General features: G+C 33.4%; 1 protein-coding gene across 7 annotated transcripts in view; it reads right to left on the bottom strand.

The window, feature by feature from the left end:
* Positions 1 to 2,616: 2,616 nt before the first annotated feature.
* The window catches only part of PUM2 (pumilio RNA-binding family member 2), a 121,840-nt gene continuing 111,635 nt past the window's right edge, over positions 2,617 to 12,821 (bottom strand). For 3 of the 7 annotated variants that reach the window (XM_006880650.1, XM_006880652.1, XM_006880647.1), the window contains 5 exons: positions 10,979 to 11,116; positions 7,469 to 7,594; positions 7,105 to 7,226; positions 6,435 to 6,627; positions 2,617 to 4,492 (listed from right to left, as the gene is read on the bottom strand). In XM_006880650.1, the coding sequence (XP_006880712.1) occupies positions 4,361 to 4,492; positions 6,435 to 6,627; positions 7,105 to 7,226; positions 7,469 to 7,594; positions 10,979 to 11,116 (711 nt within the window). In that variant the 3' untranslated portion in view covers positions 2,617 to 4,360. The remainder of the gene's footprint in view (positions 4,493 to 6,434; positions 6,628 to 7,104; positions 7,227 to 7,468; positions 7,595 to 10,978; positions 11,117 to 12,821) is intronic. The other 4 variants (XM_006880651.1, XM_006880649.1, XM_006880648.1 and 1 more) reach the window with 4 other exon arrangements.

The raw sequence follows: 12,821 nt of genomic DNA, 5'->3' as shown, positions 1-12,821 counted from the left end.
AGAATTTTGTTCTAGGTGCCTTTTGTTATAGTCTCAATTCTTAAAATTTATAAAGTAGTAGGAAGTACTAACCAATGGTTCACATAAAGGCATTGAGACTTAATTCACACAAGGTTTAAAAATGGTAGTACTAAGGTCGATCTCCATAATAGTCTGTGTGTTTCCTGCTGCCAAAGGGGCCCTTTGGAGTGGTGAGAGAAGATCTTCACCCTGAAACCCACAGCGTCCCTTTTCAGCGGGAAGTAGCTAAGAGAATGCGCCGTCCCCTTTTCCTTGTGGCTCAGGGTGAAGTCTCTCTCAGGGAGGAGTGGTGGGGAGTGGCAGGGGATACACTGACAAAGAAGATTGATCGGAACTGGCTTTGACAAGCGCTGTGGCATTTGGACAGGAACGGACTGGGAGGAGGGTAGAGAGAATAGTGCAGCAATGAATGAGTGGAGGCCCAAAATCTCTGTGGATGTTTATGAAAATTAATAAAATATAATTATAGAAAAAAAAAATGGTAGTACTGCCTCCCATCTGTCTATACCTTGTTTGTAAAAGGATATCCTCACAGCAACCCACAATGATGGAGTAAAACTGTTTCAGTTTCATACATCATCAAGACTGCCACATCCTTCTCTCTTTTTTTAAAAATTTTTATTTTATTATTTTGTTTGTGTGTGTGTACCGTCAAATCAGATCCAAGTGGTACAGGAGGAGATGGCCCCTCTTTCTCTGGCAGAGCATCTGGGAGACTCGAACCACGTATCTCCGGGATTGCAGTGCAGCTTCCCGCCACCAGGCCCACCAGAGCTCCCCCACATCCTTCTCTTAACTGAGGCACTAGAGAGTCTGAACCAATAACCTTTCAATTACATTAGCAGTGGTGTGCTTATGTTTGTAAATAACCTAGAACTCAAAGTGATCTCACGTGAGTGCATAAATGTATACAGAAGACTGCCATTTTTCTCCCACAGAGCCAATGATAGATTCAAACTGCATACCTTTTGTTTGGGTAGCAGCAGAAAACACATTACCTCACCAGAGTTCCTCATATTTGTAAATTATGTCAAAACAAACTCACATCTGACCCTTCAGCAGGGTGTAAGGGCTGTAAATCACACTGGTGGATTTCTTTTTTTGTTGGAGTAAATGATGGATTTGAACTCCTTTCCCACTAAGCCACTAAAATTCCCTTTATGTTTGTAAATAATGAGGTAACATTTAAACCCGAATGTAAATTATACTTCTCTTTGGACAATATTGCCTCCTAAAGTACATGTGGAAAGGAAATAGGCACCTAAGAGTACAGTTATGATTTAATTTAATCCTATTATCACCTTTAAGAGTTGTCATCTGTCAGTAAAAAACATGCTAAAAATACTTTATATCATTAAGGAGATCTTGAATATTAATTAACAGATGGGAGTAATACCATCAGAGAGCTAGATCCATAGTCCCAGATCCATGTGATAAAAATACTTGCATTCCTTAAATAAACTTGAACGGGCAATTTGAATTGTAACTGAAGTATAGTGGGATACTTTATCTACAGAAAAACCACAAGACCAGATTTATTTCATACAATGTTATTCACACATTTTTCATTTTCTAATTTATACATAATATACAAAGAAGTGAAGATAACATTATTTCATATGAACCAATAAGAGCCAGAACTTAAACAAACTGGTCCAGAAACAATCCATATTAAGGAGATACTTTAGAGCAAAGTCTAAATGGCTCTGCCCAAATGAAATTCCTTTATTCTAAAATATCATCTTCAGATTTTACCAAAACTCTATGTCAACTTATTAAAATACTGGGAAGACTGGGTTGTCAATATCGGGACACATGGGAACGTAAAGACCCCAAAAAGAGAGTCCAGTTTCCCAATGTAATATTCTCTAGAATTTACTCATGTTCTAATTTTCAGAGATAAATACCTATTTGAACACAGCATAGACATAAAAGAAAACCAGGAATTCAGCTGTGCAAATAAAGGAAAATCATTACCCTTCTCCACCAAGGACAGCTTTGATCCTGAAAACCATGGGCCGACACTGGGAATCAAAGTTCAACATGGGGCCAAGACGCTCAAAGGCTGGTAAAGCAAAGAGAGCAGCTTTGAATGGCAAAAAGCAAACAAAAACACTCCCCTAAACCCAAACCCAAACCCCAAACAAATGCTGCTGCCGTGGCTAGGGCACTCTCATAAACCAGTGTGACTAGGAGACGGGACAACCAACCAAGGACAGGTGGTTGGATTTAATGGCCTCATCAAGGAATTCTGGGTGACAAAATTCAACTTTAAATGTGAAAAAGTATGCATGGCACCCCAAAATTTATGTTTTTAAAAAGGTTCATGATTCAAATAGCTAAATGGTAAAATCTTTATATTCATTATTGTGCTCAGAGAAATGCTTTTCCTCTGTAGATGTCTAATAAAAATTCCTTACATATTCAATCGACTGCAATAACATGTTCATTTTAGTTTTCAGCATTAAACATGAATGGGTCAACATAAATGTTTTATACAAAATACTGATTTCAACAAAATACAAAGCACTTTCTTTATCTTTCAGAAACTGAATATACAAAGCAATTTGTTTTTCCAAAATATTTTCATAGGCAAAGGATTAAAAATGATTTTAATTATTCACATATGGTCACAATTTTGCCTTAAAAAGATTGTTGGGAAATGTACATAAGGCCGCTTGTAAATGTACATCATATGTTACTGTGTCTAATGTCCAGAGAAAAAAATGTTATCATACAGATTTGCTCTTACTTGGGAGTAGGCTATTCAAAAATACAGTACTCTTCTGTACAAAGAAAAAAGTCACATCACATTTAATAAGATGGAAAAAGCATTGGCCTCCATGGTAACCAAATGTCTCAGTCCAATACTTTCTATTATGCACAATACCCTGACTTCAATTGAAAGTGACCAAATTCTAGCACAACCATATTAACAGTCACAACTATGTTATAAAACAAAATTTCTATCACAATAATAAAAAGAAAGCTGGTTCATACCTCTGAAACCATATAAAGATAAAAAATTTTTTAAAAAATCACTCTTGATTTGGAGAAATAAATTTACATTATTCAACACTATATGCCAAGTCAAAGAGGGCAGGGACATAAATGTACACTAAAATGCAAATGTTTCCAAAAGAGATAAAACAAATTCCATTTACAGCATGAAGGTTTACAAATGTACACCTGTACAACCAAGGGTAAGCATCACTACTAAATTAGCAAGGCTTCTAATAAACATTGAAACAAGATTTGCTTTCAAAGTGTAAACTTACATCTATTACTACACACACAATGCATATATTTATAGGAAGCAAAAAAAGCTATCTGAATATGTAATCATGCTTAAATGCTGAGCTATCAAATTCATTTTTCAGTGGCCCCTTTTTACCTCTCTCCAGCTCCTACTTTCTGGGTCAACTATTTGAAAGCAAAATAAAGCTCAACATTTCCTGTCTTTGTAATTCTATAAGCAAAAACAAAATGCAAATTTCCACTCTTTTTCACTGCAAACCAAACTGAAAAGTTAACACGAGACTTAACTTTTCATTTGGTGTACTTAGCTTGATAGAAGTGTCACCATGATTTTGTTTTGTGGGTTTTTTTTTCCTACCTCTTACAACAAATACATATGTAGGTATATACAATACTACAATACTTTACATTGCCAGAGACATCATAGGGCAGTATTTGTATTAAAACCACACCCACTGTAAATAACATAGGTTACTTTCTTCTCACATCATTTAGTTCTTATTTGCTGAGTTTTTATTTGCATGATAGTTTGTGAATTATCAAAATACAACTTAACTTTTTCATTTAAAATATTAGTAATATTTATGCAGTTGATTGCTCATCTGTTATAAAAGGCTTCACACAAAAGAAAAAAAAAATAAGGACTATAATTCTATATACATCTCTATAAACCTGTTGTGCTATGGGGTCATAGACCTACCAGACTGCAAGCCAGTTTATTAAAAGAATACTGTACTTTTCCCTTAAAAACTATTTTTGTGACTTTACAAGGTAAAAATTTACAAAATATGTGACAGGTTTTTTTGTTTTGGTTTTTTTTTGATACAGTTACATCATATACAGGCATTCTGTGCTTTGCCAGCAATCCAATCTGATAGGTCTTCACTTAGGGCTGGATCATATTTTATAATTCACCACCCACCCCCAAATATACACAAGAACCTTAAAAAATTTACAAATGGATGAATAAAGTCAATAAATAGTTTTGCTTTAAAAAAAAACTGAAGATCCATAGTTGAGTTGTGTTTTGATAATTCACAAAAGAACTTTTCACATGGTTAAATCATCTTCTCCTTTTCCTTTAAAGCATTCCATTTGGTGGTCCGCCAATAGGCCCAAGATCTGGGCTATTTTTCAAATAATATTTTTCCAGCTTGGCCAGTATATGCTTTCCGTATGTGTATTTGCGCAAAGTAGTAATGTGAGGTCGAATCTGAAAAACAAATAGTCTATTTAAGTACTAAAATGTATTTTTAATTTCTTAGTACTTTCAAATATGGAGAATATGAGAATAATTACAATTCTAATTAATAAAATCCTAAAATGCTGCTAATTGCAAAAGTATATCTCTTCTACTCATCTATCTAAATCTCTGCTTCCAAATTGGTCAATGACTAAGCTAAAAATATACAAACATAAAGCAGGAATAAGCTACAAAATTGGTAAACTTTTTGAGAAAAATTTTTTACCTTGAGACAAGTTGGGCAAGAATCAAAACCAAAATTATCAGAAGACAACAAACAAGAGGTTCTGATGGCCAATAAACAAATATACTTAACATCATACTAATAAGTTTTAAAATGCAACTAAAAGTACTGTATCATTTGTTTCTTATTTAGATTGGAATCAAATTAATATTAGTAACTATTGATGAAGTGTGGTGTAACAAGCATTTTTCTTATAAATATTGAAGATATATAAACTTGTTGAGATTTTTAATCAATTTAGCAAGATTGAGTAAAATGAAAAATAGCTTTTGGTCTAGCAATTTCAAATGTAGGAATTTATAATTCCAAATTTAGGATTTTCCCTGTCACTACATAATAAACAGAAATCAAAATAAATTCATTGTGACAAAGTACTTCTTATGACAATTAAAAACTAGAAGTACTTCAAATGCCATAAATATGATAGTTATTAAAGAAAATTTGGAACAAATTTAAAGCATGTATTACTTTTTTTGGTTGGTTTTTGTAACAGTAAAGAAAAAAAGATTTTCATTACCTTACGCAGTGGGAAAGGGGAAAAATGCCATCAGAAAAATGCTTACCACTCTCATCCTCAATCACTTTCTAAGCAAAGTATTAGATTAAGAAGTTGGTAAAAACTAAAATCAGTACAGTAAGTTTAAAGTTTAAGAATGTATTCTCAAAGTCAAAGGGTCAAAACGACATTCAGTGTTAAAAAAATTATTTCTATACAGGCATATCACAAAGATATTTCAGATTTGACTTAGGAATACAAGTCACGGTGATTTTCTCAATGCATATAAGAGTTAAATTTATACTGTATTATAGCCTAGTAAGTATGCAATAATAAAGTTTGAAATGTTAAGAATTATATATAGGGACAAAATGCCCACATGAAGTGGGAAAAATGGCACTAATAAAACTTGTATCAATACAAGTTTGCCACAAACTTTAAGTTTGAATAAAAAACATTAACTAAAATGCAACAAAGCTGACAATTAAAACAGACATTCGGGGGGAGGAGGGAGAAGAACGAACTGGGGAGGAGGGTAATGAAAACCCAAAATCTCTGTAAATGTTCATTAAGACCAATAAAATTTAATAATAATAAAAAAAATGCAACAACGCATGATATACCTGTGTAGAAGGTAGTCAAGTAAATAAGCTACTTTGTTCTGTGTTACTTGTATGAATAAACTTTAAAAAGAGTGACTCTTTAAATATTTCTTCTTGCTTTCTCTAAATAATAAGTTTTCTACAGCAATTAATTTTTTATAAAGCAGTATTACATTCTAGAGAATTCAAAGAACAGTTAACAGTTTAAAAGGAAAGTACTTGGAGTTAACTCCTATCTGAAAAACCAATCAAAGAAACATAAATTCTTTCTTCAGTTTAGTGCAAAAAATTTAACTATACTTAAGAATCACAGCACATTAAGTATAATACCGAAAAAAGACACGAAAATAGCTACAGTAAAGTTAGGTAAAGAGATGAAGAATGAATGTCATTATATTGACTTTCAAGAATTTAATACAAGGTGAAACAATATCAACATCTGTCAAGTTATTCACTGATTTTACATTTGTCTATCAATTATATAATATACACAAAGAAAATAATTAAAGTCAAGTGATTGCCCCATGAACAAACTGTAGAGATCTACTTAAGTGCTACATGCTGTATTACCTTGTGCATAATTATCTTTCTCTGAGCAGGTTCAGCCATATCAATCATCTTCTGAACCACGTAATTGGCATACTGGTCCTTCATCATGGTGTATAAGGCACTGTGAGGACCATCATTCTGGCAGCAAACCTCATCAATCAGTAAAGCTCTCTCAGCACGGGAAGCATGAGTAACACATTTTTCTACTACATTGCTAAAAATTAAAGGGTATATGCAAAAATTTATTTTAATATATGTTTCCTTAGAGCTTGGCTTTAAGCTGAATGTGCTCAACTTATTAAAAGATAGAAGAAGAGACACAACACTGGATTCTCTCGTTCTCAAAATAACTTTTATAACAGAAGCCAGGAACATAAGAAAACTCAAGGGTAATCACAGGCCTCTTAGAATTACAAAGCAATTTAAAAATGACAGTAGATCACTAAATGCTCCAGAAGTTCCAACAGTATGTGCATTTTTAAATAGTTCTCTGCATTGTCTCAAAAAAGCCTATTTTGAGAGGGGGACGTCTTAAATACAGATTTTAAAATGTTTCTGCATCTACAAAAAAAGATTATTATTCAATGTTATAGTCACTGTACATTACTGTATGTATATACCAGGACAAGTTATGAAACAAAAACCAAGAAGCTCAAAGAATTGACCGTAGAATTAAAAAATACTGCAATACCTGGCAAATTTGTGTTGACTCAGGGCTAAGACTTTTCCTCTGATCTCGGAAACAATTTTGCTCTTGTCTTCAGGTCGACCATGTTCTAGTACATGCTGAATAACATAATTTCCATACTGATCCTAAGGGTAAATTTAAATATTACTTTTCTTAAGAGAAAGGCAGAGTATATTCCTTTAAAAGATGTTAACCTACTTGTCTAAAAACCCAATTAACACAGCCAGGAGAAAACAAAAGGCTTTTGTCTTACTATGCTATTCTACAGCAAATTAACAATAAATTACACTTCCTTAACAAAAAGTATCATTGGTCCATTTTTAAAAAAATAAAGAAACATTCAAAGTGATTACAAAATCTATTATACCTGTACCAACTGCTCTGTGTGTTGATGAAGTTCTTCTAAGATAGGTAAAGTCTGTTCTGCAGTGCAATGTTCCAGGATGCGCTGAATTACTCTGCAGCCATAAGGATGAGTTGAAAGCACAAATACCTTAAAACAATTAGAAAAATGGTTTTCAATTTTTCTAGAAAAATAAGGAAGTTTCTATTCTCTGACAATTTGAAAAGTACTGAAGTAGGCATGTTTTTGACAATGTGCTGAATTACTTAAAAAGAGAATGATAATAGATTTAAATGTAGTATGACCAACATAACATACCAAAGACTGGAAGTAGGAATGAGAGAGGGCTCAGTTTAGATCTACAGATGCTATGATCAAAAGCAATCCTTTTTTAAAAAAAAAAATTATTATTTTGTGTGTGTGTGTGTGTGTGTATTGTCAAATAGGATCTGACTGCTACAGGGGTAGATTGCCCCTTCTTCTCCAGCAGAGCATCTGGTGGATTCAAACCATGTACTTCTGGTACTTCTTGCCACTAGGCCACCAGAGCTCCCTTTGATCAAAAGCAATTTTAATCAAAAGATTGAAGGCACATAAAACCAGAAATGAATAGATATGGGGGAATGGTGTAGTATAGTAATTAAATGAATTTTAATTAAGTATTACATATTATTTCCCAAAAAGATAATGATAGTAATCTTTTATTACAATCTTGTATTGTAATCTGTATTTTTCTCTTCTTCTCATTTCCCAAGAAATTTAGAAAATAACACTGTTGAGTTTAAACTAATAAGTTACTTCTATGACTTAGTCATTTGCATAAATATTAACTTCTGATAAAACAGACTTCAAGACAAAGGCCAACATGTACAAAAGGAAATAGCATTATGTAATACTCAAAGAATAAAAGAACACAGCTGTAGTTAATATCTACATGTGATGAAAAAGTTACAAGATACAGAAATACAATTTTAATAGAATTAAAGACATAAATAGACAACTCCACAATAATAGTAGGAGACTTTAATATTTAACTACCTTAGATAAAGGACAAGTCAATGAGAAAGAAACAGAGACACCAAAAACACAAAGCAATAAAAAAACCCCATCCTGATCATGCAGACATATGTGACAACAATCCACCCAATGAGCAGAATCAATACACATTTTTCTCCAACATCGATGAAACACTTTCCAGAATAAACTATGTTAGGCCACAAAGCAAGTCTAAATAAATTTTAAAATAATGAAATACTCCAGAGCATGATATAAAATTAGAAATCACCAACCAGAAGCTGGAGAGAAAGAAACCATTAAGAGTTCATGGAAATCAAGTAAAATGTTATTTGCTTGAACTTATTAGGTAGTAGAAAGAAAAAAAAAATAATGCTAAGAACAGAAAGAAATTAAACAGAAAAATAATGGAAAAAACTAACAAGACTAGAAGTTTGGTGATTGAAAGGATTCATAACATTAACAAGCCACTGACAAATCTAACAAAGGAAAAGAATGAAAAGGCACAAAGTTCCCTAGAGCAAAAAGTGAACTCTGAAGAAGAAATAAGAACAACAATACCATTTACAACAGCCATACAAAATGGGAACTGTTTAGGAATAAATCTAACCAGAGATACAAGAGACCTATACAAAGAAAATGGTGAAATACTTAGGATAAGAAACCCAGAGAACTATGTAAATGGGAAAACCGACTATGTTCATGGATAGAACACTGTGAAAATGGATCAAATGTGAAGTAGATCAAAATTTATCCATAGATACAATGTATCTAATCCAACCCAAATTCCATCATCATTCTTCAACAAGTAATAAGTAATCATCAAATTTACATGGAAAGGAAAGAGACTCTGGGTAAGCAAGGTGATTCTGAAAAAGAAAAATAAAGTAGGAGGCCTTACATATCCTATCTACTACATAACCACAGTCATCAAAACCACTTGGTATTGCTATAGGGACAAAGACCAATGGAATTGCACTGAGAACTCAGAAATAAATCCTTTCACCTATAAATCCGTTCACCTGATCTTTGACAAAGACAGGAAATCCATTAAGTGAGGAACCTTTAAGAAATAGTGCTAGCAAAACTGGCTATCTGTATATTTGCAGGAAAATGAAACAGCACTTATTTCTCACCATATAAAAAGCTCGATGGATAAAGAACCTAGTGTAAAAGCAGAAACTGTTATGACCATTGGAAAAACAATTAGGGTCAATTAAGGAGTCAGAATCTCTGACATGAAACAGAATATAATCCACCAGATGCTCTGCTAGAGGAGGGGCAATTTTCTCCTGTGATTTGACTCAACAAAGGAAAAAAAGAAACAGATTACAAATTAGGCCATGATGTATCTGACAAGAAACTGGTCTTTAAACTTACAGAAACCTTCCAGAAATCAGCAAGGGAAAAAACCCACAAAACTCAAACTTGTGGCTTTGAACCACCAGAAGATCTGCCTTTGGGTTAGCAGCACAACTCCTTAAGGACTCTTACCACCAGGGCTCCCCCACAGGGACAAAGACAACCCAAGACAGAAGACACAAAGGTGGTCAATATATTTAAAAAATGCTCAAGATTTGCAAATACTATGCAAATCAAAACAATAATATCATCTCACCTTAGTAATAATAGCAAAGTTCAACAAGACAGCAAATAAGAAATGCTGGCAGGGATGTGCAGCCAATTTCAACTCTCATTCCCTGTTGATGGGACTGTAAAATGGTACAACCCCTATGGAAAGCAGTTTGGTGCTTCCTTAGAAAGTTGGAAATAGAAATAAATTATCATTTTATCCAGTACTGGACTTCTATATATATCTCCCAAAGAAATAAGAGTTATCACACTAATAGATCTGTGATCATTGCAGCACAGCAAAGAGATGCAAACAACCCCAACCCAAGTGTCTATAAATGAACAAATGGATAAAGAAGTTTTGGTACGTGCATGCAATGAAATACTATGCAACTAAGCCTTTATGAAACACTGATTAATATGGATGCATTCAGAGGACATTACACTAAGGAGTCACAAAAGGACAATCATTTTATAAGATCACTAATTAGAATCCTGGGATGGGACTAGAGGGAAAGAGAAGTAAATGTTACTTACTAAACAGATAGCAAAGGAGAAGACAATATACAGTAAGAGACTAAACAGAATTTGTGTTAAAAAAATATACTAATCTACTGTAATGAATGCTATAGTATGTATTGTTAACATTAAAATGTGTATAAAAAACCAATGATTTGCAAATATTTGCCTAAATTAAAGTAAAATAAAATTTCCATCTAAAAAAATATAAAGTACTATATTTAAACTCAGGATAAGTTTTAAAAAACACAATAATCAAGCTCTCCACAAAGTCATCCTATCAAATGGAAATTAATGTACATTATACTCTTTGTCTCCAACTGTTATATGAAGGTTCTGGGAATGATCTTTGGACATAAGAAAATGTGTTAACATATAAATTCTAAAATGATTTCCTACACAGTAATTAGAAGGAAAATTTAAACTTACTTGTCCCTTGAAAGCATCAATGATGAACTGAAGTGACTGTGGCTGAACACATTCAATACATTTTTGTACAACATGGTTTCCATTCTGATCTTTCACACATTTCAGAACATGACCATCAAGTTCCTTTACCATTTCACTCTGAAAAGAAGATGTCATATAATTTCTTTGACAAACAGAATAATATTTACCATTCATAAATTTTTAACATAGTATATTCTTTATAGTTAACAAAGTTGATAATAAAGTCTACAGAATCATAAATTATGCTTACTACAATATAACTTAGTGATACTGAATTTGCTGTAATTATTTTCTGTGTAATTTTCAGAGCTAACTAATATAATTGAAAATATTGCACTTTCACCCTCCTGAACAAGGAAAAAAATTTTAAATATCTGCTTATTGAACAGGCAACTATTATGCCTTACTTTTTCATATGAGAGGGGCTCTGGAGACTTAAGTTGAGAAAGGAGTTGCCCTGTCAACCCAAAGGCGGTTGAAATTCACTAGTTTCTCCATGGGATAAAAATGGGCAATCTCCTCACATGTGATTTACAGCCTCTGAAAACCTACTGGAGTTACAGTGATTGGAACTTGGTGGCAATAAAGTTAAGTTGCTGAATTTTTAATTTTTTAATTAATAAATATGATTAAATTTTTAACTGCATATTCTCTTTCATGAACTCTCATGTCTTTTAACTAACAGCCATAGCAATTTACCCCTCCTGATAAATTTATACAAACTTGCCATAGAAACATAGGAAACCCTCTGGGAAAAATACTGGTAGCTAGTTATGGTAACATATTTGCTGTGAAAGCAAAAAGGTACGGTAGAAAAATGAAATACTGTAAAAGGAGCCAATGCAATGTGGGAGTGGCTGATGCTAACTTTTACCTGCTTCATAAAGGGGAATTATCTCCATCAATAATATCCCTAGCAGCAAAGAGACAGCTGTTTGGTCAGACATGTCACCCCCCGCCCCATGCTCCTATATCTATTTCTACCAATTATTCTGATCTAGTACTCATTGTTGACTCATACACTTAACTACTTGTGTGGGGTTTATTTCGGAAATAAGTTAGAGAATGGAAGAGGCAAAGAATATCAACCAATGCAAGTCCCAAGATTAACAGTAAAACACAATTCCTCAATTAGTCAAAGTCCAGGCTTCAGGTCAGCAGCACAAATGCCAAGAAGCCTTTGGTTTCCTCACCCACTCAGTAAGCTTTATCTGTGAGCAGTGACAAGTCAAATCATCCAGCAAGCAAAACCTTTAACTGTAGTTCCCTCTCCAGGGTTCCTCTTGTCACAGTCTCTTCACAGCAGTGCTATAGTCTCCACCAGTGTCACTGCTATATTTCAAAGTGAGAAAGGTGTTCTCTTATAATGGCCGTACAGATGAGTCAAGTCAATAAACAACAAATATTGGAACCAAAGGAGTGGTAGAAAGAGGTACAGGACCATGAGGGGCAGCATGTCTGACCAAGCAGCTGTCTGTCTTTTGCTATGAATATTACTGTGTGGAACAAAGTTCCCCTTTATGTAGCAAGAAGAAGTCTGATTAGGTCATTAACATGATACATCTGCTCCTTTGCCAACTGATGTCAAAAAGTATGACAGAAAAGTTGAGAAACTGCTTTATAGCCAGAGACCAGAAAAGCAAAGCCAAGATATACTTAAGAGTTTAAGATGAAATTTGTTAAATTTTAAGTGTTTATTTGGATATATTTGGTTTGATTTTTTTCTCTTATACTATAAAATGAAAATTAGAGATATATAATGTTAAGACACACTGTAAAAATAATTATGGTTTTTGTTGATTTAAACTAAACTGGATTTCCT

Source organism: Elephantulus edwardii, unplaced genomic scaffold (genome assembly GCF_000299155.1).
Source record: "Elephantulus edwardii isolate Elephantulus edwardi_28Jun2011 unplaced genomic scaffold, EleEdw1.0 scaffold00009, whole genome shotgun sequence".
Classification (NCBI taxonomy): Eukaryota; Metazoa; Chordata; class Mammalia; order Macroscelidea; family Macroscelididae; genus Elephantulus; species Elephantulus edwardii.
The sequence above is the reverse complement of the archived record's forward strand: the minus strand, read 5'-3'. Positions and strand labels throughout refer to the sequence as shown.